We start from the raw sequence: 26,287 nt of genomic DNA, 5'->3' as shown, positions 1-26,287 counted from the left end.
AGCACTTACAGCACATAACATTAATTGATCTGCTTCCAGTTCTCCATGTGTTATTGATTTGCCACGTGCCTCAATATGCTGCCAAAAATACCATTATCCTCTTTATTCAGAGAGCCCCTCTGACCATGAGGAAGAGGAGACACCTTCAAAGCACAGCAAAGTTTGTCTGTGCCTGGCCAGTTTTGGACAAACAGATGATATCAGGGCTGCTTCCTTGCATGGCCATGATCTACAGAGACATAGCTGGCTGGTGCAGCTCTCACCACTCATATCTAACTTCAAAAAGATTTTAGGGACCTCCTCTGCTACGCTAGGAACTGAATGAACAATGCTTAGCTTTTTTTCTTGTTTAATGGCAATGGCTTCCCATGAATTGTGCTAGTAGGATCCATGTTGAGTCTAGGAAGAGGAATCATAAGTGATTGAAGTCCAAAACTGCCAAGCAACCAGACAGTGTTTCCCAGTGCATTGGAGCACTGTGTATCAGCAATGAAGAAAAACTTCTGATTTATAATTTTCAAGGAAAATGTCCCGCCACATCTCAGCAAATGGTACAGCTAGGTAATTTATGATTCTTTGAACATTTTTGAAACAGTAATGTTCTTTTTTTTCTAGATAGGATGGATCCAAATGACTGTTTTGTGCATCCAGCGCTTGGGATGCAATGTGCAAAAAGAGGTGCCTGTCCTTCCAAGGCAGCTGGGCAGCCAGCACGGGCAGTGGGTGCAGCACAAAGGGCTCTCAGCCTCTGCATGCTGCCCGGGACCGCTGCCCAGCACGTCTTGAGTCAGATCTAAAATATGAAACAAATGGTTTGAAATCTCCCTTGGAGGGCTGCTGTGCTATGCGGGTGCCAGCAGCAGCATTTCAGCCATTCTTGGTAGCAGCTTGCTGCCAAAACGCAGACACTCCTTTTCCCTGCAGTGTATGCCGGGGGTGCGTGTTGGGAGGGGAACTCGTTGTGTGCGGTTCAGGCTGTGCAGGGTGTGTAGATTGTTCCATGCCGGCAGTGACACGTGCTTTGGTTACCACCAGCAAATCAAGCTGTAAGTGATCATTATTGTGTGCAGTGTTCAAGGCTGTAATAGGGTGACAATACGGTGTACATAGTCATATTAGGTTTTTTTCCCCTTCGTCTTTCTTTCTAAACGTACAGATTTGGAGAGGGCTGGCTCTGGTTTTTACACAGGAAATATCAGTGTTTTTAAAGGGATGAGTACGTGTGGCAATACGGGAGCCAGGGCTGGCGCAGGTGTGGAGCTGATGAGGCGCCCAGCTGCGTGGCAGGGATGTTCTCTGTGGCACCACGGAGGCGGAGAGCGGGAGGGGAAGATTGTTCGTCAGTGACTCCTGGTGTGGAGAGACTGGAGCAAAGCAGAGGATGCCGTGAGCAGTGCCGTGGCCCCCGCTGGAGGTGGGGGGATGACAGAGCGGCCCGGGCGGGGCCGGGCTGTGCCGTGCCGGGGCGGGGCGGTGGCGGCGGCAGTGGTGGGGCGATGGCGGGGATGGCGGAGGCCGTGGCGAAGGAGCGGGCGGCGGCGGCGGGCGCGGGGCGGCACAGCCACGCCGTGCCCTACCTGGGGCAGCACTTCGGGGCGCTGCGCCGGGAGTGCCTGGAAGAGGGGCGGCTCTTCCAGGACCCCTCCTTCCCCGCCGGCCCCGCCGCCCTCGGCTACCGAGAGCTGGGACCCCGCTCCGCCAAGACGCAGGGCGTTGTCTGGCGCAGACCCACGGTAGGGCGGCGGAGGGTGGGGGGATCCCGGGAGCATCATTCAGCGGCACCGCCGTGTCGCCCGACTTTTCTTCCTACCCCCCACCCCGTAAATTTGGTTTGATTTAATTGTGCGGGGGCGGCGGGTCGGGGCGTGGTTGCCGAGCGCTGCGCGGGCAGTCCTGGGCTCAGACCCGCTCCCACAGCCTCCCCGGGCTGCAGAATCCCGGGATTGTGAAGCTGCGGATGCTCAGAGCTCCGGAGGCTTCCCTTTGACGCGGGTACAGGCTGGCAGGGTGACATGCTCTGTCTGGAAAACAAACAAAGCAGAAAAGCCGTTTTCCTCTCCATCCTGAACTCTCCGTGTGGACAAACCGCTTACCTTGGGCAGCGTTCGGAGCTGTCGCTTCGGGTTAACTCTTTCCCTTAGCAGCAGAGCGTTGAGCTGACCACCGTGTGGTTTCCTGCCGAAGCAGCCCTGCCAGCCACGGGAGCCGTGGGGTCAGGTGGACTCCGGGGTGCCTAGGTGCTGCTGAAAGACTTTGACCTAGTCAGTGGTGGGGAGGTAATAACAGAGTGGTGTGTGCACGTGTGTGAAAATGCAGTGGACCCCCTGGCACATACTGTGAAGCGAGATGGCTGCCCACAAGCTTTGGTCACCAGCTCCTGTTCTCACTGTGCTTGGTGTGTCTGGTGCTCACACTCTCATTCCTGACCTGCTCCATCTCTGTGGTGTTTGTCTGCTGTGGTCAGTGGCTTGTTTAATTTGCTGCAGGTGGGACTTGGTTGCCTCCCTTACCTGTGGCTATATATAACCCAAGGCTTGTTTTGTTCCCAGGAGCTGTGTTCCAGCCCCCAGTTCATAGCAGGTGGAGCCACTCGCACTGACATCTGCCAAGGGGCCTTAGGTAAGGTGGAGCCGGAAAGCTGAGTTTTCCATGCAGATGTTGCCCCACGACACCGTGGTTTATACTAGGCTGTACATGTCCTTTTGCATCCTACCACCTCTCTGCACATCAAATCAGACCCTTCTTGCCTTTCCTTGGCATTTGCAGGTAGGAACCATGTGCGTTTGGCCACTGAGTACAGCCTTTCTGCATGCACCAGGCAGGGATGACACAGACTCTTTTCCTGATGGCTTTTCTGATCATGACCAGTTCCTTTCATGTTCACATCCGTGTGCCTGAAAGCAGACTGACTAATTTCTGCCTTGAACAATCTGCTTAGAAGAGCAGTTGCATGCATAGTGGGGCGTTTCTGCAGTGGAAGAGAGTGTTGCAGAGCAGGGGGGACCCCCTGACATCTGGAAAGATGTAGTACAGAGAAAACAAGTTGTGTAGGGGATTCCCTGCTGGTCATCAGCTCTCAAGGAAAACAAAACCAGGGTGTTTCAGGAGGGATGGGCCAGCCTGTGAGCTGAAGCTTTTGCCATGGCTTTTGCTCAGTTTGTGCAGTGGCAGCCTCAGTCAGGCTCTTTTGGAGGACCCCTGGGAGCTGCAGGGAAGCCCCAGGGGACAGCTGGGAGTGAGTGGCTTAGCCTGGCTATTTGTGCACAGATATCCCAGTCTGGAAGCCTCTCTCCTGCCTTGCCTGCCAGAGGGGGTTTTAGGTGAGTGCCACTGTGGCTGTCCACCCAGAAGGCAACGTGGAGGCTGGCAAGAAGGATATCTGTATAAACGTGAGAAGAAATAAAGTGAAGTGAAAGCAGTAGGCTCCTATTTATTCCTATTATAGCGGTAGTGAGAGGGTTTTAGATTAGACAGCACAGTTGAGGGAAAGCTCTTGGTGTAGGGAAACATGACTAATATGTGCTGTGTGTTCTGTTTGTTTGCTTTCAAACAGCATGTTAGCCACATTGTGGCTTCTTAGTTTCTAGTCCTGCTGCTATTTTTGTTTTCATGTCCAAAAATACAACAGACAGGGAAGCTTATATTTTGTGCTTCTGTTTTCATTCATAAGTTTTTAGGTTAGTGCTTTGACAACTAGGTACAATTTGTGTAAAAAGCCCTGACAATAAAAATACTTAGATTATTTACTTAGTTCTCCTCATGCCCCAATACCATCTGTGGCATGGGTTAGGCTCTGTTGTGTCATGGTTTGTTGTCATGTCACCAGCTTCTTTTCCGTGCCCTCTCCACCCAATGTCATGTCTCCCACCATGACTGTTTTGGCATAAAGCATGTCCCAGTGCTTAACACACGTGCCAGACATCTGTCTTCTCTTTTTATTGTGAAACTTTGCAGCTACGGAGTTCTTCAACTAGAAATGACAGTTTATTGTAATGCCGTTTCAACATCTGGCATTTTGTAGAGATGCTGGTTTCTGAAGGCACTTAGTTGCTTCCTGCTGTCTGCAGGCTTCCAGCTTCTATATCAAGATGCTGTGACAGCAAGAGCATGGGAATGAAAGATTTGTAACTTCATTTTCAAGTTGTGAAGTTGCTGTTGCTAATGCCAAACCCTGTTTTAGACTGATAAAAGCATTTGTTGCCTTAATGGTCTTTGGACCAGTCACATGTTCCCATGAGGTTGTATGGTATCACCAAAGGATGTGAACTCACTCACAGCTGGTATTATTTTACCTCCTCAAACTATATTTCAGTTGGATGTTGTTAGCGCTCTTGTTTGTCTTAATGTTTTCACCATGACTAACTACTGTGATGACTTGCCCCACTATCTTTCCATGAATCTGGGCAGGATTTTGGTATTGTGTGTCAGTCCCGTGGTTGATTAAAAATTAGATGCTATTGATCTTATCTCTGTTTTGCCGTTGAGTTACTAAGAGCCTGCTTTTTACACAGTGAGGATAGCAGATGTGCTGTGCAAATACTTTTTTTAAATTATTTTTGTCACTGCCTCATCTGACACCAGCATTTATATCAATACAATGTAAAGCCTCCATTTACTTGAATTTTGTGTGCTGACATTGATGTCCCATGGCATTTTAGGATGTTACAGAGAAGATTGCACTGGAAGATGTCAGGTGCTTTGGAAAACCTGTACTTTTCATTATGCTGGGATTTTTTCCATAGGAAGCTTTTGTAGCCTTATTTATCTCCCAAAAGGCTTGATCACAAAGCAACAGGCTTGTACCCATGTGGAGCTTCACTGCTGTTGCTAAGCCCTTCAGAACATCTGGGAGTACTGCAGGGACAGATGAGGCATCCAAAACACATGTACCCATCAGTGCTGCAACAGGCTTCTTGGCAGGGGATGTGTAACCAAACAGCTCAGCTAATGAGCAGAGATTCCTTTTAGCCCAGGAATCTTTGGTCTATGGGCCAGGTGCATAAATTTGTTTCATTGTTTTTGACCTGGGCTATATGATACTGCGATGCATATAAGGCATAGCTGATCATCAGTGCAGAAAAGGTTTGGGGTTTTGGTTGGTTTGTTGTTTGGTGTTTTTTTTCTTTTTAGGTGAAACTTCTAAAGGCAAGTATTTGAGGTTAGTTTTGGAGTATCATATCTGAAGTCAGTGATGGTTTTTGGCTCCAAATGGCAGCACATGGGATGTGGTGACTCATTACAGCAGAGGGGAGGATCCAAAACCAGAGAAACCTTGTTCACCCTTAACCGCCTTTTTTGGAGGGGGTGTCACCATGGTAGCACAACACTGGAGAGTAAACAGCACAGTGTCTCTCATCTGCTGTTTGGATGCAGGTGTCTCCTCCTTACATAAAAATGTGTGAAAAAATAACTAATTGAATAGGACAAATTTAGGAAATTAGATCCGTGATTTTCTCATGCTGACAACCACTCCACTGTCAGCGGGTTGCCACAACCTCATGTTTTTAACCAGAAAGCTTCCTGGATTCACGTGGTATTAATATAAATACATTCAGCAGCTGTTAATCTATAGCTATGAATGTTTTAACAGTGACTAGTCTGTGATTGGCAGAATGTCCATTAGAATGTACTTTTTTTTTTTTGACCCCATATTTTTACATGGGCTGTGCAGAGACCAGAGGAGCTACCTTTTGCTTACAGCCCTTCAGGCACTTCCTGGGTGTGTTTTGCCTGTCTTTTCTTTCCTGAATGGCCAATTTTAAGCCCTTAAGGCTATTTATGTGTACCTTGCAGTTACTTTTTTTTTTCTGACATTCTGGTTGTAGCTGGAGATTGGGTAAATGCAGAGATAAGGGTATAGAAGTAAGAAGTAAAACACTGAAAATGGCAAAAAGGAAGCAGGACGGGAAAAAAATAGTACTTCTTGTCCATATAAATACACTACAAATAAACTCACAGCCTGTGAGTTTTTTATTCCCTCTTCTTTTTCTACCTATTGTTCATTTACAAAAATTCTCTATGATTAACGTAGCCTTGCTAACACTGCTTTCAAAGTCTTTTTATAAGTAACCTGTCTGTTAACCTCTTCTTAATTTTCCTTCTCTATCAAAGGAAAGTCACTGCCGAAACCTTACAGAAGTACAAGTTCTGATAGTTTAGACTATTTGGTAAGGACCCTGCTCTGTCTATAAAAGCCTTGTAGAGCATGGGGTGCATGCTGGGGTTGTTCAGATGCTCAGACAGGCACCTCTCTATGGGTTCTCTGTTATTTGGCCTCTGTGCTGAGATGAGACAGGTTAAACTATCAGTTTGTCTATTTGTGACTTGTCTCATGCCTTATGGGTTCCTTCCCTTAAGATACTCTGTGAGAACTGCTGTGAAGGGTAGCTGCTGAATCCCTTGCATGACTAGAGGAGAGAGGATCTGTAATTGTAGATTAGCCCATCTCAAAATGCCTCTTAATATCTTCTGACCCCAGTCTCTTTCCTGGCAAGCACCTTTGCGGTGTGTGGCAATACGTGTGGATGCACTACAGCACCAGAGGATGCACAGTTCCCAGAGAAGAGGGTTTCAGCACCTTGAAGGAGGCTGTAAGAGGAGTTCCTATTTTGCAGGGTGACATGGACATACTGTTGCAGAGGAGGGAGGGGAACATCCTTGTTGCTTCATAACCTGTCACAGCAGAATAGCAAGGTGATTTTCCTGTTTGAAAACTCTGACACAATGGTTTTTCCATTGCAGTACAAGCAGCCAGAGGCAAGGCTGAAGGGAAAGTTTTATGTTCAGTTCTTCCCATCTAGGTAATGAAACAGTAAAAGCACCATGGGTTTTGAAATTGTTCTGTAATTTCATATCTCCCCCTTTCATGAACTGTGAAAAGGGCCATGGAACAGATGTCATTCATGTGGATGCTGCTGGGGGTCATCTATGAAAAGCAAGGGGCAGCCTGGAGGGAGCTGCAGGTTGCCTGTGTTCCTGCTAGTGCTGTCTGAGCAGTGATGGATTTGGGCCTGAGGGTGGACCTCGAGGGTTGCTTTAGAGTTAACTTGCTGTGAGACTTTCTCCCATTTGGATCTCAAGTTCTCACCTGTGAGCTTTGAGCCTTTTCCTATGGGAGAGAGAAGACTGTATAGGGACTTCTGCTTTGCTGGCCTCTGGCTTGCTGGCAGCTGCAGCTGGTTCATGCTTCTTCAACCTGCAATCCTCCAGTATCGTTCTGTGGGATCTGATGTGTAATACCAGCTACACTGTTCACAAAGCGAAGGAACAGTGGATCTGGTAATGCTAACAAGGGGTTTTGCGTTGGGCTGTGGCAGTCAGGGGATCATCTGGGTCTGTAAATCTCTGCCTTTCTAACAGGCTGCAGGAAGCCCATAGCTGAGCAGAAAGGTAACTGCCCTGTTAAAGTAACACTGGGTTCTGAAAATAATTACAGAAAATAGAGGTGTAATGTTTATAGAGCTGTGGTCTCTTCCTCCCTCTGCGTGGCAGGAGATGGTGTGGAAAAACACTGTCCAGGCAGCCTGTGCCCTGGAGCTGTGGTGTGCAGGCTTGGTGTATGTTGGCTCCATCCCAGGCAGGGTGAAGAGGTGTGTGGGACTGGGAAACAGTGCCTGCCTTCAGGCCTTTCCTGTCTCTCTGGTGACTAGAGCCAGAGATGAAATGTGGGACTAGACAGAGAGGCCTCAAGCAAGAGCCTCTGGGAATGTCTAAGGTGAAAGGAGCTCCTGTTTGGAGAGAGGCTGGCAAGAGACCTTAAAGGGATCTTGTCCAGAGGACAGGTCTCTGGATAGCAAAGCAACAGGCATTTATTAAACATGGAGGAGAGAAAGGAATGTAGCCTAAGCTTGAGAAAACACTGTCCTTTTGAGGAGAAACTGCACCCCTAATACCTGCATGTGACCACAGGCTCTTTGCCTTTTCCCCATGCTGCTTCCTAACATGTAAGCACTGAGTTGAATATTAAGTTTTCTTTCAAATAATCCCAGAGTGGGTGATAACTGTGGTGGTAGATCAGAAGAAGCCTGCTTTGGGTTTTTTTTTTTTAATGACTTTGGTGTTGAGGAAGCACTTGCCTGCAACTGGAGGGTGTTTGTGTTCATACGTTTGATCTGTCTTAGAGGTAAGGTGATGGTAGGGATCATCATATCCCAGCTGAGGGACTTATTGGTTATAATACACAATCCCTATGCGGTACAAAAACTAAAGAATAAAGTTTGAATATTGAACTTAATTCTTATTTTTTTTCTTTTCTTTTGTTTTTACAGGGGACTGTTGGCTCTTGGCTGCCATTGCTTCTCTCACCCTAAATGAAGAAATTTTGACCCGTGTTGTTCCCAAAGACCAGAGCTTCCAGGATAAATATGCAGGAATTTTCCATTTCCAGGTATGTGGAAAACAACCTTCTCCCGCCAGTACTGTTGGCCAGGAGCCGGTGACTGGCTGTGTCTCTGGGGGGGGGGTTTCCTGGAATGGTTTTGTGGGATGTCAAAGAGCCAGACAGAAAAAGGGAGACAGCTAAGGAGGGTGATGGTGGTGGAAGGAATAAGACCATCAACCAAAGAGCTGGGAGCAGGCTCAGCCTTTGTGGTCCTTCCTCCATCAGGAGAGCCAGCTGGGTACTTGCATCCCTGAACAGGACAGATGAAGGGAGATTGCTTTTCCTCTAGGAAATTGGTGCTAGCAGATAAAGCCTCTGGTGACCAGAGTGCACAGTGTGATCACTGTGTGGTGACAAGGTGTCTGTACTCTCTTTTCAGTTCTGGCAGTACGGGGAGTGGGTGGATGTGGTGGTGGACGACAGACTGCCCACCAAGAACGGGGAGCTGCTCTTTGTGCACTCGGCGGAGGGCAGCGAGTTCTGGAGCGCGCTGCTGGAGAAGGCCTATGCCAAGTGAGTCGAGGCCAGGCTTTCACCCCATTCAAATCGCTGCTTCCCCATAGCATCCTCAATTGCATGAATACTATGCATTTAAAGTGTCAACCTAATTATTAGCCTTTACAGCTTCTGGGGTATCCCACAATGGCTGCTTTAATGAAGCTTTGTTGATAGGTGCCTAAGACAAGTAGACAAAGTATTGGCTATGTTGCTAGCCAAAAGAAGCAGCTCTTGCATCTCGTGGTGAGGCTGTTCCTAGAGTGGTCTCCTGTCACCGGGACCTGGGAAACTCCATTTCTTGTGTTCTATGCACCTGTGAGAGCTTGCAGCTGCAGTGCTTCAGTATGCAAAGCGCATCAGTCCACATGCTCAGGTCTGTGTTAGAGGCAAAGACACTCATATCTGAATCTCAATTTTTGGGTTGGCCAGAGAGGAATTCTTCCCTCTGACATTACAGTTTTGAATTTACTTAAGAAATTTAGATCAGCTGAGAATCTGACCCATAATTGTTAAGGGGATTAAAAGACTGTGGAACTTGAGAGACTGTGGAACTCGAATGCTGGGTCTTGATTCTTTTTTTTTTATTATATTTTTTTTCTTCAAATGGCATTCATGAATTTTGTCATTGATATGACTGAACTTGCAACCTGTATCCATGATTGTATAAGATTTTATGCTGGGCTTTCCAAGTACAAGATGCAAAGCTGAAGGGAGAGCACATTTGTAATTCATAGCTGCTGTAGTGCTGTTGAAAGCAGAAATGCCATCACAGTTGGCATACTGAGTGCCTCTACTGAAGAGGAGAACAGGGAAACCTGATGGCTGTGTGTGTGAGAAGAGGAAAGCAAGCAGCATGATGGTTGTGTGTGTCCCTCATTTTGTGCAGGCTGAACGGATCGTATGAGGCTCTTTCTGGTGGCACCACCACCGAAGGTTTCGAGGACTTCACCGGTGGAATTGCAGAATGGTATGAGCTGCGGACGGCACCTCCCAACCTCTTCAAAATCATTCAGAAGGCCCTTCAGAAAGGCTCTCTCCTTGGCTGCTCCATTGATGTGAGTTAGCAGGCTTATTGCTGGGCACTCAGCTCTTGCTGTGCACACAGGCAGCTGGGGGGTGGACCATCCACAGGAACTGCACACAGGATGCAGCTCCCCTCTACTGTGGTTCTCTGCTCTACTTGTGCCTAGAGAGTTTGACCCACAAACGTGACTCAGGCACATGCTTTCATGGGGGTTAGATTGAAACATAGACTTTATTAGTAAAAACCCTTTGCCTCCTTCATGTTTCTTCCTTGAGACTTAGAGCTTTTGCTGTTTTGTAAGTTCATGGTAATGAATCATACAGGGAACTCATTAGGGATCCTGAGGTACATCTTTGTTCCTAAGAAAGCCAGTAGGTTGGCAGCAGGATGGTACGGGGTGCATAGATTTGGACAGAAAGCTGCTGCTAATGGCTCCTGCAGATTCTCAGAGGCACCCTCCACCCTTGCTGCAGCCTTTTTGACACACAAGTTGCACCTAATATGTTCCCAAAAAATCTGGACAGATCTGAATGTTCCCAGAAAATCTGAAGCAGAGAGGCTCAGACTGTTGCCAGGTCTTTAAAAGGATTTATGAGAAAACATGTTGTCAAAAGCTGGACTTGCATGAGAAGGAAAAGAGGAGCTTTGGCCCTGCCTGCAAGGATTCAGCATTGCTTTTAGCCTTACTGAAATGAATCTAGGTATTGTTATTGTGTTAATCACCCTCCTCCCAAATGAGATTGCATCTTAGTTATGTCTAAAGGGAATGTAAATTGTTTACAAGAACTCCATTCATAATATAAATGTAAATGTTTCCTCCCATTTTTCAAGTTAAATCAGAGTCCCAGGAGAGGGAAGCTTCACAGCAGGAAAAGTACTTGGTTAATATCAGTGTTTGACTTCATGGTACTTTCGAGGCCTGTTTTACTTGTTTGCATTTAGATAAGAATCTGACATCTGGATTTTTGTCCCACAGTACAAATGTCTTGTTGAAGGTGGAGGAGAGTAAATATATTGTGTTGTTAAGTACTGGCAATTTCTGTAGTGTAAATTTTTTGTTACTGAGTTTAGCCTTTGGAAAAAGAGAGAAATAGGGACACAGAGATTAAGCATTACATGGAGAATGTATTGCAGGGCAGTAATAGGGTGTGAATTGACAGTAGGAATCCTGCCTGCTCAATCCCATCCTCTCTGTTTTCTTAAGGTTCCAATATGCTTGTTTAGAGATCACACACTTTCTGAAATGGTGGGAAGACAACGATAGCCATGTGTTTCATAGGTGGTTAAACATTCGCTGTCTAGCAAGAAGTGACTTTTCTCTGCAGTGTTTAAAGGCCAGACTGCCCAAGTATTCTAATGGCTATGAAAAGTGAGAGGGTGATGTGCCTTCAGCTTCCAATGGCATCTAAAATTCAGCCTTGCTGCCCTGCATGGCAGGTTCCAGGGTGGCAGTGCTAGGGAAAACAAAGACAACCTGCCACCCTGCTGTGGAGCTGAAGGGAGTATTTTAACCCTGAAGCAAAGCACTGGGGCTTGCTGGACCTGGGTGTGTTCCCTGGTGATGCCTAGATAGCCTCAGGCCAGTCACTCCCTGTTTTCTTCCCCATTACCTTGAGAATATGGAGTTTACTGTGTGTATCCTCACTGGAGATGCACAAGAGGGGATGCACCACACCAAGTGTTTTGGAGCCAAGAGGGAGCTGCCCTGTGGTGCAGAGCTTCTGGTGTGCACCCTTTGCCATGAACATGGCATCTAGAGCTCCAGCACCACCACCTGTGCTCCTGTTCCCTCTCCCCACTCTTGTTGCCTCTGTGCAGCAGCTAAACCACCCCTGCAGCCTGCCAGCGAGATTAACGCTCCATTGAAGGGGGAGTTTTCCTTTGCTGGATCCCCTGCACATGGAAAGCCACGCTCACCGACGTTCTTTGCTCCTCCAGATCACCAGCGCAGCAGAGACAGAGGCAGTGACTTCCCAGAAGCTGGTGAAGGGACACGCGTACTCAGTCACCGGGGCAGAGGAGGTAGGTGTGCCACCCCAAAGGGGTTTTGTGTGTGGCAGCCACAAATCCATCTTCAACACTGCAAATTCTTGAATGTCACCCATTTTACTGAATCGGGTTTTGAGTCTCCTCTTTCTGAAGGAATGCTGAATGAGGTGGTGTGTTTTGGACAAACAGAAATTTGTCTTCTTGGTGGTCTGACTGAAAAAAACCCCATAAACATTGCTTTTTCCCAGTGAGTTGGGCAGTGGGCAGCTCTGTGCAGAGGGCACACTACCCTCTGCTGGTGACCAGGCCCTTCAGCTTGGTTCTGCGTAATAGGCGACACTGTAACTTAAATGCACAAGATGAGAGATGTGCACCAAGCAAGCAAAATATCTATTATTACCTTTTAAGTACCTGCCAAACCGCTTTTCAGCAGGACATGGTATTTGAATGCAAGGTGCCTACTGAAGAGTGGGTGATTGCTGAGGGTAAGACAAGTGAAAACAAAAGAAGAGATTGTGGTGTCCTTATACATGTCTAGGGAGTTTTTAGGGTTACTTCACCAATAATTGGTTCTGAAATAATTTCTGAAACTTGAGTGAGATGTAGAGAGCTGCCGACATGCTGTGCTGAGGTGGACGCTGCTAACAGGGAGGTTTGTGGGTGTTCATTTGGTCCTCTTCTCACAGCAAAAGCAATAAAGAGGGAGTTTGTTGTTCTTAATTCGCAAACAGGCGTGACTTAGCCAGGCTTTTCCGTCAGAGATCTGTGCAGACTTTGTAAGGATAGTTCATCTTGGGGTGTCTGTCATCTCTGGACTCTGCGTTGCTGCTGCTCTGCAGTTTTCTTGGCTTCCGGCTCTAGAGGTGCACCAGCTCCTTCCTCACACGGGGTGCTGTGTGTTCCCCGGAAGGAGTGGGTGTTTCCACTGAAATTTGAACAGCTGTGCTTGGCCTGGCCTCAGTGTGTGCAGAGGCAGCAGATGACAAACCACAGCCTTGGCACAGTGTGAGGAGGGGCTGATGCTGCTGTGCTGCAGGGCATTAGTGCAGTCAGAGGGGTTGTGGCCAGTCTGAGAATCCCGTCTCTTGTAACAGGCTCATCTAATATATAAGGAGGGGAGAAAAAGGCATTTGAATGTAAAAAGGCAGTTTATACATAAATGATGACTTAGAGAAATATCTCTTTGTACCTGCTTTTTGGCAGTCCTGTAGCAGTTTTACGTTCCCTTTGCTTGAAATCTTATCAGAGGTAATTTTTTAGTGGCACAAAACAGACATTTTTGTTATCGTGAGCTTTGGTTTGTGCATGTTATAAAACTTCTCTGTACAAGCTTGGGTGCATGAAGCATATTCAGAATCAGTTTGACTTGTGTCTTTTGGACCAGATGTGTGCATGTTTGTGTGTATACTTTGTCATGCAGAACACCGAGATACTTGCTCTGTCATGTCTTTTAATTACTGTAGAAGATGTGGGAGGGAGCACAGTACTGTGTCCCTGAGTAACTCTCCATATACTTCTGATCGCATCAGGTGAACTTCCGAGGAACAGTGCAGAAGCTGATCAGAATCCGAAATCCCTGGGGGGAAGTGGAGTGGACTGGGAAATGGAACGACAAGTGAGTCGATGGCTTACACACTGCCAATAGGCTTTCACTGCAGGGGTGCAGTCATATTTCTGCTGTTGTCTGTCTTTTCCCTACCTCAAACTCCTCTGTAAGTCACACCTGGATGTGATGTTCACTCTGAACTGTTTCAGAGAGAAGCATCCCATCACTGTTTTCTCCCTTGTGGGTGTCACAATATGTGGTGCCTTTCATGCAAACACCTGCCCTTACATAAGATGCAGTGATTTGGTTGGTGATTCCTAGAAACCTCACTATAGTTTCTGCTTATTTAAAAGCCTGTATTCAGTCATGACCTTCTGAAAACTTACTTTCTAAAAGGGCTTTAAAAATCCGTTTCTGTTGTTAGCAATGAAAACTGGAGTTTACTCACTTGTGTGGCTGGGCAGTTTTTGTTCTGAGACTTTCTTTTTCTAATACAAAGTTCTGCCTCAGTCAGGGCATTAGCACTTTCTGAAAATAGAAGTCTGTTCCTCGTGCTTACCTTGGATATTTGAGAAGTGAGATGTCTTATAGGCCAGGTCCATCTATTTTTAATTCTGCAGTGGTTTGAGAGTTCTGGAGCTGCTATCATTTAGATCTTGTGGAATATTGCAATTGTGGAAAGTGAAATCATTGTGCCAGAACAGCCAAATTAGGGTTTAACCTGTACCATATGCTGTAGTTGACGTGGGGTTCTCTTTCAGCTGCCCAAACTGGAGTGGCGTTGACCCTGAGGTGCGGGAGCGGCTGACCAGGAGACATGAAGATGGGGAATTTTGGTAAATACCACTAGGTTTCCATTTTGGCAGAAGGGAATGTCATCTGCCCAGCTTTTTTTCACACAAAGTAACCTCTCCAAGTATGCTCTCCAAGATGAGTGTAGAAAATCACCCCAAATCCTAGTGCTAAATCACAGTAAGTGAGAGGGAGGATAGGCAAGTTGGTTGTATGGAAAACCTGTCCATCCTGAGGAGACGTTGCCCGTGGCATTGCCTCCCACAGGATGGCGTTCAACGACTTCTTGAGGCATTACTCCCGCCTGGAGATCTGCAACCTGACTCCAGACACCCTGGCAAGTGACAGGTACAAGAAGTGGAGCCTGCTGAAGCTGGATGGGAACTGGAGGCGAGGAGCCACTGCAGGGGGTTGCAGGAATTACCCAAGTAAGAAAAACTGGATAAATGTTTTAGTTGTCCTCTTGTACTTTCTGTGAGAGCTTCTGGGAGATGGTTTGGGGTGGCTTATGGAGGAGGAGAATGTACCCGGGATATCTTGGACTAATGTCCAAAAAATGCAGGGATTTGGGAGATGCGACCCCCTGATGAGGGTCAAGTTGTGGTTGTAAAGGTGAGGGGAGGAGTTTTTCCTTCTCACAGATGATTTTTGAAGTCAAAACCATGTCTGTCCTAGCTGACATGTACATCAACACACTTTCTTTCAAAGAAGCCTCTGAGCAGTTTGCATAAATCCACTTCCCAGACACTTTCTGGACAAATCCGCAATATTTAATCAAGCTGGAGGAAGAAGATGAGGATCCTGATGATCCTGAGGGGGGCTGCACTTTCCTCATTGGGCTGATTCAGAAGCACCGGCGGAAGCAGAGGAAGATGGGAGAGGACATGCACACCATTGGCTTTGCAATTTATGAGGCAAGTAAGACTGTACAGGCTCATGGGAGGAAAAGGAAAGCTCGTTCCACCTATAAACAGGGTAGCGCAGTTCTCAGACTGGGCTTTCTATCAAAACTCAGATGATGAGTCAGCAGCTGCAGCAAGGCAAATTCAATTTAGATGTTTAGAAAATTATCCTCCATAAAAATAGCAGTCAAGCACAGGCACAGGTACCCAGAGAGACAATGGAAATCTATGGTTCTGGAGATATTCAGACCTAGGCTGGAAAAGGTCCTGAGCAAAATAATTAACTTTGGTATCAGCCTTGCTCTGAGTAGGGGATTGGACCAGATTACCTACAGAGGCCACTTCCCACCTTCTAAATGGAAGAGCAGAAAAACTATTTAAAAAACAAGAAGTGCAGAAATCCAGTCTCCCTTTCACTTGTCAGGCTATGGTGAAAGCAGCAGAATGGGAGCATCTGCAGTAGGGCTGTGACCTTAGCTGGGACACCTGCACTACCTTGGGAAGTGTGAAACCAGCAGCAGAACCAACAAAAACACCTGTAAAGCTCCTTCTGCTGAGTGAAGGGTCAGAGATGTGCCTATGGTAGCTCCTGAAGCAGGACAGATCTGCAAAGCAGCGGTGCTTATGCAGCAGTGAAAATAGGAATGATGATCTTGTCTGTGAGTTGCTCTGTAACCACAGGCAATATGTACAACTGCTTGTTTTATCAGTATCCCAGCTTTGAAAAGCTTATCAAAGGATCTGGTCCCCACAGGATAATAAGGTTTAAAGCAAAGCTAAGTCCCCTGAAGCCATAAAGAAACAGAAAGTTGCATTATTTCCTTGCTCAGTCACTGCCTCCTCTCCTGATGGTGGAGAGGTCAGAGGGGGAGGAAGGTGAAAGAAGAGAAATTGAGCCTACAAAAAAAATCACAGTGAGCTGCAGGGAGGAGAGTCAGCAGGAAGCCATGACCAGCCTGTCTGTGTCTGTGTCAGGCTGTGCCTACACTGCCCCAGGTGAGCCTCACCTGCCTCCAGGATGGAGCTGGGAGCTGAGCCAGCACTCAGCATTGTGTTCACCTTCCCCTCAAGCCTTCTTTTTTTTTTCTTTTTTCAAGTGTGGATGTACCTGCTAGGTAACTGAAAAGAAGTAGCCCTGGAGCTGCCATTCAACAAGCAAATAACTCTCTCCTTTTCTCCTTGCAGGTGCCCCCAGAGGTATGTAGTGTTTATTGATGGAGTTGAGGCTGAAGGGCTTGTGGGAAGAAATGGTTCAGAGGATCCTCCTGTCCACAGGACAACACGACTGCACAGAGTCTAAACTTAGAGGCCATTTATTCTGAAAGGGGCCTTGAGCCCATGTTGCATTTTCAGAGTGCCTTGGATTGGGATAAGAGTGCTCTGTACTGCAGAAAATCACCAAAGCAGCTCTTCCACCACTCTTATCCCAGCCCAGCCCCACATCTGCTCCCCCAGAGCACAGCTGCTTTTCCCAGCTCTGCACAGAGTTCATGTTTGACACATGAATAATATTCCAAGGAAGTGTTTATATTCATTTCCCCAAGCACCACCTTCATTAGTTTCTCCCTGTTTCTACCTGCAGATAGCTAATAGTACACCCTGGGCAGTCAGAGAGGAGTGGCAATGCAGCACTGCTTTTGCAATATGAGGAGGGCTGCAGGTACCTCTGAGCTGTTGCTCCTCAGAGGAATGACTGAAGTTGAGCAAAATGCCGAGGTGACCCCATTACTGGGTTTGCTGTACCTGTGAGCGTGCAAGCGAAGCCACTAGGGTACCCCATGGTGCCTGAAACTATGCTCAAACCAGCTACTTTTGTGTAAAATGTGGTTTCATCAGGGAAAAATATGGTGCTACTGGTTAATTAAATTTCTTATGTACCTTTTAGCAGTACTGTCAGCCACTCAGCTCTCACCCTAGTGGTTGAAAAATCTCATTTCCTTAAAAAAAGAGATTCTAGCTACCAGTGCCCATGACTTTTCCTTTACCCAAAGGGTGGAATTTTATCTCCCACTACAGCAGCAGGTCTGACAGGTTTTGCATTCTTAAAAACCTGGCAGGACAGGAAGGAGGAGGATTCTGAAACATGCACATTCCTGATGTTGGAATCATCAAGGATTGCCTAGAGCTGAAATAGCCCACCTGTAAGACCCTGCACAGAAAAGTTTTATCTGGACAATCATAGAATTATAGAATGGTTTGGGTTGAAAGGGACCTTAAAGATCATCTACTTCCAATGCCCCTGCCATGGGTAGGGACACCTTTCACTAGGTGTTACACTCAAAATATTTTATTTTATTCTGGAGCCCTCCATAAGTGAGGTCTCTGCCTTAAGGCAGCCTGACCTCAGAGGCAGATCCAAGCTGCGGTCTCCAGGTGGCACCAGCTCCGGGGACTAGAGGGATATGGCTCCTATGCCATATCACTCTAAAGAGAAATAGTTGGTGGAAGAATTTACAAATGGCTTCAGACACCCTTCATCATCTGCAAAACAAAAGCAGGACCTGAATGATTTATTGTGATGATCTGCAAAATACATTTGTGGCCGCATCTCAGGAGTCCTGTGGTGGGGTGCACCCACCCCCTTTCTCTTCTCTTTCAGTTCTGTCAAACTGACAATTTTTTCTTCCCCTTCCCCTCCATACATAGCTAATTGATATTTCTATTATATTTTTAATTTCTGAATGCAAGTGCATGCAGACTGTGGGGTTTTCCTCTTTCTTTGCTTTGCATAAGTTTTCTGGCCAGACGAATATTCATCTGAGCAAAAACTTCTTCCTGACCAACAAAGCAAGAGAAAAATCAAACACCTTTATCAACCTCCGGGAAGTGCTGAACCGGTTCAAGCTCCCTGCAGGAGAATATATCGTTGTGCCCTCCACCTTTGAACCCAACAAGAACGGGGATTTCTGTCTGCGGGTCTTCTCTGAAAAAAATGCAAACTCCACGTACGTACCCCTTTTTCTGTGAGAGTGGTACAAGCACATGGGCAGTCTCTGGTCTCTCTTGCAGGCATGGAAGGATGGAACAGCCCAGGGATGGGGTACATCCACTTCCCAGGAGGGAAGGGGGGATGCACAGTGACACTGTATGGATGGGATCATGGCAGTTCTTGTTTCCTCATGGGCAACTAAGGAAAGTTTGAGTAAATTTAGCCGGAAGAAATGGTGGAAGAAAAGTAATAATATTTAGTACAGCTTTTTATTATTGTTGTTGTCTTAATTATCCCTGCTTGAGTAGACATTTGTAGTTATGGGGCCTTGGGCAGGTGGGTGCTACAGCACAGTTAAGTCTGTGGAGAGAAGAAAGCCCCGGGGGGGGGGCAGGTTGGGCTGTCCCCTTGGGAGACAGAAATGCCAGTGCTTTCAGTTGCCTGGGAACACACTGATCCCCCCAATTGATCTCACACCATTGAGATCAGACTGGAAAAATTTCAAGATACTTGCTCAACCAAATGATACCTTTGATGAAGTTAAAATGGGTTTTAACAGAACTGGCTCAAACCACACTGTTAGCTGTAAAACCATGAAAAAATTTAGATGTCACATCTTAAAGAGCAGCTGGGATGTGATATCTTTTGTATTAAGTTCCCTGATTCAAAGCAAGCAAAATCCTTTTTCTATTCTGTAATATTTTGCCGCATGTTTCTGCTGTGGTGAGAAAACTGGGATGTCTGTTGTGTGAGAACACATTCAGCTTTGGTTGGGCCCTTAGCAGTGCTTAAGTAGGTGTGGTGCTCCCACAGCACCTGGGGGACAGCATGAAACACATCACAATTTAGGGCTCTCACTTTTTTCTGTTTTAAAGGAAAAAATAAGAAAAGAAAAGTGATTAGATAAATTTTGATTTGCACCCAAGAGCCTGGTCCTGGGCTAAGGTCTCTAGGCAGTGACACTGAGTGACCCAAAGAGTTATGTGTGGCCCAAAATCCTGCCTGTGGCTCTGCAGGACATTGCACAGCTTGTAATGTGTTGCCATAGCTGATCTGTTTTGATTTTAATATTGATTTCTTTATCTTTCTAGGGTGATAGACGATGAAATTGAGGCCAATTTTGAAGAGGTATCAAATGTTTTAAATTGAGGTAGTTTTGTTGTCAATAAGCAGGGGTTGGAGTGCCTGTTCCTTTTGCAGAACAATATTTTTCAATAGGCATTATCAAGAACTTTAGGAAAAGATCTTTCAATATCCATAACTGAGTGTCAAGCAAGTGGAAATATCATAAGCAGTGTAATGGAAACATGCTTTATCCAGATTTTGGACTTCCTAGGTGGAAGAGGTCAGGTACACTCTGAAGGGTTAACTGGAGCCACAGGAAATTCCCTTTGCTCTCCAGGAATCCGGAGAGATCCAGAGCGCAAGAGCAGCTTTCAGCCCTAGGGGTGTTTTTGCATGTGATGTTGTTTCCATGAGTAACTAGTAGCTCACCATATGTTTAGTCCTGCTGGAGCTGGGGATGTTTTGCCTACTAATGCATGTACCCCATGTGTGATATTTATTTTCCAGCATTTGCAATGCCAGCATTTTGAGGTGTCCCTGAAAATAAAACTGATTAAAATCATAGCAAAACCACTCTACCTTCAACTTTACCATTTTAATTGTGTTTTTCTAGGGGCAAGGAAATGCACAAAGTCTTTCTCAGGCAGAAAATTTCCTCCTTTCCACATTCTCTATTTCTGTCTTTTAGACTGAGATCAGCGAAGATGACATCGAACCCAACTTTAAAAGGCTTTTTGGACAGCTAGCTGGAAGTGTGAGTATTTTTCTGGTAATATCTTAATGACATAACGGGTGAGTGGATAAGAGAGACATCTCCCCCAGGACAGAGTTTAGTTCTTGGGCTGAGTCAGATTTCAAGTGCGTGCATAATTGTGCATGCTGTGATTTGTGAGCGCTCCTGGTGAACAGTCTTTAGCTGTCTTTGAACTGCAGGCTCGACTTTTATCTCTGCAGGGCCCTAATTCTGTCCTTGGGCAGAGCACATGGTGCAGGCCCAGGGGTGCCTCGAGGGCTGGGCTGTGCCTTCTCTCCCAGCTGCCCTTGGCTGCCTGGGGGCTCGGGCACAGCTTGCTGGGTGTGCTAATGTCTGGGAATTGGTGGTGCTCCTGGGAATGGGAGGTTGGGAGAGCTTAGTACTTGTGTTTCCATCCAAGGGAAATGAACTCGGAGGGATGTTTGAACTTTGCCAGCTCACGCAAAGGAGCCAGAGGCTGCAGGTGGTGTCTGCAGCTCACAGTGAAAAATTTGTTTTCCTCTTCTCCACAGGATGCAGAGATCTCAGCCTTTGAACTGCGCAGCATCTTGAATAAAATCATGGCTAAACGTAAGTACCTTCCTCCAACAGCAGCTTCAGTTGGCCACCAGCGGGTTTCCAGCGTGGCTGTGGGAGCACAGAGTGCACCACCAGCCTGGGCAGACTCAAAGCCCTGGGCTCTGCCCCAGACCTACGCTTGGCTCTCCATGTGGCCACAGCCACATGCTCTCTCTGCTGCTTCAGGGGGCTGCAGAAACGCTGGGGCTGGGGCTGTGCCAGCCCAGGTGGTGTTTCACAGGATGTGTGCTTTGGCAGGGTACATAAGGGTGTCTTTTATCCCAGCATCTGCCACTGGGAATTGGCAACCAGGAAGATGGACAGATGTGATTAGTGCTTGATAATAATCAAGAGAGGCATGGCTGCTACTTCAGTATTGAACCACTCCTGAGTGGTTCAAACAGCAGCCCAGCCAATGGTCTGCAGTGTCCCTAAGGAGGAGGAGAAACTTTGAAGCTCTGGGCTGCTTTTTCTGTAAAGCGATTCCTACCTTGGCTCTGCATTATTTTCCTTTCCATTAAACAGTGCTCAAGAAATAAGTCGTTAGAGAAATGTGTCTCTTTAATTTCCAAAGTGAAATCCTATCCAGATGGTCAGGACTGTGTTGTATGTCTGTGTACCCCAGCCAGTTAGCAATGGGGTATTGCTGGTTACCAAGCTTGATTTGATATTCAGCCCTTGCATGAAGCTACAGACTGCTCAGCTCTGTAAGTTAAAAGTCCATGTTGTCCACAGAAGTCTACACTTGTCTTTGAAGGCAGACAGTAAGGGCAGGAAAGCTTTTATCTCTGTCTCTTGCTTCTGTAGCACAACTTCTGACTAGACTAATTGGGCTATTTGCTTGGGGAAACATCCCAGCTGACTCTCACCCAAAGCCTCTTAATCAGCTGCGAAGGAAGCCACCAATCTCACGGAAGCAAATAAGGGCTGGTGTGTGTGTCTACACTGGTTAGAGAGCTCATGAGCTATTTAGGAAGGTGCTGTGGTACAGCATGCAATGATAATCCTGTCTTTTGCTCTTTCTTTACAGGCCAAGATATTAAATCAGATGGCTTTAGTGTTGAGACATGCAAAATAATGGTTGACCTGTTAGATGTATCCTTTAAGGCCTTTCCTAGGTGATACTCCTCTACCTGTGCTGAAGTAGGTGAGCTGCCTTTGCTGCCTGGTGGGTCCATCCTTATGTAGTAATGACACCTGAGGTGGAGAAGCCAGTTTTACCCTGGTTCCTCTGAAAAAGCAGGCCCTTGCTATCAATGCTCAACACATGCATTCTCCCAGGCAGCGGGGAAAATCCATTATCAGATGTTACGATCTGCTTTGAAACCTTCCCAGCTCTTGCTGTGGACAAAGTGGTGTTTGTGCTGGGAAAAGGCACCTGGCTCTCAGCATGGAGTGGATGGCCTTGGCTGTAGAGTTGTACGTGCATACCTAGGTGCACTTCACCTCTCTGCTATCTGGTTGGAGTTGGTAAGAGCATCATAAAGCCATGAGGACCTAGCAAATGGAAAATGAGGGAAACAAATACAGGAAGCTGAGAGTACACAGGATTTTAGGAGCTTTTATTCCTCAGAATATGGGAAAAAGTGTAGGATGAAGGTTCAAGTCTAAGAATAGTTGTGTTCAGCTTCTCTGTGCAGTGGGAGTTGAATTGCAGAGTTAGAAAAAGGGAAAATTACCAACACAAGGTGATGCTCTGCTATAATTTGGTGTAAAATATGGCAGTCCCTAAGGACTCCTTAGCAGATTTTGGGAGCGATGCCACGACCGGGTTCTTTTGTTAGCTGTTTGCACAAGAACTTAAGTTCTGCAAATAGCAGGCTTGGTTGTGGCTTTTCCTGTTTATAATCCAGACTTAGGACTTATGCTCCTGTAACTGCAGGTGTTGAACCAACTACATAGAACAAAATGGCATCATCTCAGCTCTTTTATACTTGTAGAGGAAAGACAGAGAGCTGCAAAGGGGAGCAGGAAGATCTTGTGAACTGGTCACAGTTTAAATTAATCAGCTTACTGATTGAGACAGACATCTTGGATGACAATTGTGTATGCAACAGGACAAGTCCTGCAGAGAGGACAAGTCCTTCAGAGAAGACTTGCATCCTTCTTTTACTTGCAACTTTTTTTTTTTTAAAGTCACAACTGCCCATGTAAGGAAATTTGGCACAGGGAGAGAAAACCCCTTTTTCTTCCCTCCAAAGAAATTCCCTTAACTCAGAGAAGAATGATGGGAGTGGTAAACTGGGACTGAAGGAGTTCTACACCCTCTGGACAAAGATTCAGAAATACCAGGTGAGATGCAATCTCTTTGGGAGAAACATGTAGAGGTGGCTTTAGATTGATTTGCCTCATACAGTGTGCACAGTCTCATTTCCCAAAGCAGTGGTTTGTGTCCTCAGTCCCTCGGGTTTTGTCCCTTGGAGTCCAAAGGTGTGAATGCTTGTCCTTCAGGTGCTGGGGTGAAGGGCTGAAGGAGAGGTTGCTTCTCTTCCTGCCATACTCTGGGGGGGGCTTTCTGTTTTAATTCTCATCCAAATATTTAACTCTCCTACTTAAGAGTGTGAGTTTGGTGTCAGCCTTTCCACTTTGGTAGTGATAGTGCCATGAGTGTTCAAGGAATTCTCCAGAGTAAAGGACTTACTTTCTGAAGCTGTTTTTAGATGAAATCGACACCAAGTCCTTCAGACCAATGTTGCAAATGCTCCTAAGTTACACACAGGCTGCATTTCAAAATGTTTCACTTCTGACGAAAGCCAAACCACGCTCTGAATTATTGTCAACGTTTGACTTTGGATTCTGTGTTTTGCAGAAAATTTACAGGGAAATTGATGTGGATCGATCCGGTACCATGAACTCCTATGAGATGAGGAGGGCGCTGGAAGCAGCAGGTATTTATATTGATCTGTCTCTTTATAAGATTATATCAGTTTCAAGCTGGGTTGATAGATGCTCACTAGTCTCCTGTATATCACTTGTAAGCAGAAAAATCCTGTGTTCCCAGACCTGAAGGCCTCCATGTGATTTAGATGCTCAGCTTGGGCTCTTGTCTTGCCAGGCAGGCTCACTAAAAGCATTTCAAAGTAGTGGCAGGTTTGCACTTATTTTCTTTAGTGATCAGCTGTTGGAGAAGCACAAATAATTGCAACAGTCTGGTCTTGTAACAGCATACTCTTGTCTTTCAGTAAGTCTCTCTGAGTATATTTATGGGGGTTTGGCATAAGATGGTAGAACTGGGATGTGTGACCTAGGGAATGGAAGTGGCTTGACCAAGGGGTGATGCTCACAGGAGTGTTAAGAGCCAGTTTGCTACTGCAAACACTGAAAAAGCAAATCTGAGTTATGAGGGAGATGCCACCGACCCATACAATCCCAAATTAACTTGCTGATCATGTGGGGCCATCCTAATGTTCATTTTGGGCACTCTGGAACTTTCTCCTCTTGTCACCATGTAAGATGAGGCAGTATTTCAGTTTGTACCAATGTTTAGACACTGTTTGGAAAGAGAGACCTATTTGCCCACAGAAAGCCACTGCTTCATCTCAGCAGGTTGAGTCTGGAGCCCCCTTGTCACCCAGGGAAGGACCATGAGCTGGAGCAATTGGCCATATGCCCTGGGAAACAGGAGTCCAGGTGTGGGAGCACACACAGCAGGAAGAACACATGTGGCCTAGTCACAGCTCTAAATCACTCCAAGTACAGAAGTGGTTGTTGGGAGTTTACAAAATGAAGTAAATACTCTTAAATTCACAATTTTTAACCAAAAGAGGGCAGTGTGTAAGGTTGTTTGGGGTTTTTTGTTAGTTGGAGGTTTTTGCAATTTTTTCTTTCTCTTTTTTTAAATCTTCAATGTTGTATTTTTAGGGTTCAAATTGAACTGCCAGTTACATCAGATCATTGTGGCTCGTTTTGCTGACGAAGACCTCATCATTGACTTTGATAACTTTGTCCGGTGTTTGATTCGGCTCGAAACCTTGTTCAGTGAGTACATGCTCAATAACTAGACAGACTCTGTTACTTTGTATTTGCAGCACGATAACTGTCCAGAAGTCCAGGATAAGGTATTCAGACAAATTCAAAACTGAGATATAAATCTGGCAACCCAGTTCGCATGCTTCTCCTAGATCTAGGAATCAGCCCTTAAGCCCAGGCTGCTGAACCACAGCCAGTCTTTCATGCAAACAATGGTATGTTGATTAAAAAATACTAGACAGCTATTAAAAATGTTCAGTCTTGGTTTTGCACAACGACTTTAGATTGGCCCTTTCTGGTTTGGGGTGTAGGTCACTGTCAAGTTTTAGATTCTGGGACTAAATTCCTTTTCAGTCCTGAAGCACAAGGAAGGGGAAGGCTTTCCAATTAGTTCGTATATTCATCCTTGCCTGTCATCTCTTTCCCACCACAGAAATGTTTAAAAAACTGGATACTGAGAAAACTGGAACGATAGAGTTGAACCTTGTTAATGTAAGTTCATTTAGCTCTAAAACATTTTTTTCATCATTTGGGGGAAGGGAGGGAGGAATGTAAATAGTAGGGTCTGTCCTGCTCCATTTCGATTATGGCTGGTTATATGTATTCACATATATGCTGGACTTTTCTGGCTTGTGTATTTGTAAGCAGCCTTAAGAGAAGTTACCTTTTAAAAGTGTACCTACATCACAACATATTCTCTAACAGACAGACAAGATTCTTTGCATCAGAAGCCCCTTATCCCTGTACTGGTTGTAATTTTGGCTTCTTCCCTGCTTTTTCTGTTGTCAGAGTAAAATGTAGGTGCAGTAGTGACTCATGGTCTTATCCATGTCTGCTTCTTTCTGCACCGTGTGTGCCCTGCAGAAAGGACTCAGTTTGGCAAAAAGTACCCTCCTACTTGTGTTTGACTTGCTTATGACCTGAACATAACTTATTTCTGCAACTAAAGGAGGAATGTGCAAATCATACCGACACTCTTTTGACCTAAATGAGATATAAATTTAAATCATTCAGGAAAGATCCTAAAATTACATCTGTAACAACAGGTTGACTTTATTCTAGAAATGGTAATATGCATACTTGCTACAAGTCTTTTTACTAAATTTAACCTTGGGCCCTTTTCTTCTTGTTACAGTGGCTGTGCTTTACTGTCATTTGAGCCATCAGCTTGAGACCTCAAAAAGAGCATGACCAGGTGAAGATAATCAAGCTACATACAAGTAATATCCTAACATGAATGTGCCTTAACTTACACATAGCAAATTTTGCACGCTATTGCAAGAAGGAAAGCATTCTACTTCAACAAGAAGAATTTGGAACCTCATTTTTATGGGTCTGACAGTCTTTATCTACTCTAATATACCCTCAGGACAAGGGCCTTAATTTAATATTAATCCTCAGTGCAACTTCTGAAAATACTGCTTTGCTAATATATTTGTCTTTAAGATGTTTTACAGGACTCCTGGAATAAAGCTCATTATAGCTTGACAGTGGTTTAATAAGTGCTTTTTGAATAACAGCTCCACTCCATCCTCCATATCTGAAATTAGAAAAGGGATAGTATTGCATATCTTACCTAAACACCTGTAATCAGAGACAGAGGGTCCCTTGTATGCCTTCTGTCAAGCCCCAGCATTATTCTAGTTAAATATTCTTTGAAGAATTTGAATAGCAAGTAGAGGTTTGACCAAACAGAAGGACAAGTCTTTCCCTCCTCACCACTGAGGTGCCTGAAACAGGAGGCTGTTGGCAACAAGACTGTTCCAAGAGAAAGCGCATCCTCTCAGGTGGAATCTTGAGTTCCTGTATCTTATTTATCTTCCTTTGAAATGCAAGAAAGTATTTAAATAAAAAGAGTATAAATAAAGTTTGCAAGACTTA

General features: G+C 45.8%; 1 protein-coding gene across 2 annotated transcripts; it reads left to right on the top strand.

Moving 5' to 3' along the window:
* Positions 1-973: 973 nt before the first annotated feature.
* Positions 974-26,287, top strand: CAPN2 (calpain 2). Of its 2 annotated transcripts, XM_027641382.1 has the most exons (21): positions 1,497-1,733; positions 2,550-2,619; positions 8,268-8,386; positions 8,760-8,893; positions 9,765-9,933; positions 11,841-11,924; positions 13,421-13,506; positions 14,199-14,273; positions 14,497-14,657; positions 14,974-15,143; positions 16,317-16,328; positions 17,865-18,076; positions 19,152-19,188; positions 19,814-19,879; positions 20,392-20,449; positions 21,468-21,532; positions 22,661-22,729; positions 23,247-23,325; positions 24,299-24,415; positions 24,840-24,898; positions 25,542-26,287. In XM_027641382.1, the coding sequence occupies exons 1-21, from the start codon at positions 1,497-1,499 to the stop codon at positions 25,563-25,565; spliced, it is 2,103 nt and encodes a 700-aa protein (XP_027497183.1). In that variant the 3' UTR covers positions 25,566-26,287. The 2 variants fall into 2 exon arrangements, with proteins under 2 accessions (XP_027497184.1, XP_027497183.1); XM_027641383.1 differs by lacking the exons at positions 1,497-1,733; positions 2,550-2,619 and adding an exon at positions 974-1,046.

The sequence above is a fragment of the Corapipo altera genome, unplaced genomic scaffold, assembly GCF_003945725.1.
Source record: "Corapipo altera isolate COAL_440 unplaced genomic scaffold, ASM394572v1 48b, whole genome shotgun sequence".
NCBI lineage: Eukaryota > Metazoa > Chordata > Aves > Passeriformes > Pipridae > Corapipo > Corapipo altera.
This window is presented reverse-complemented; position numbering and strand designations above follow the sequence as displayed.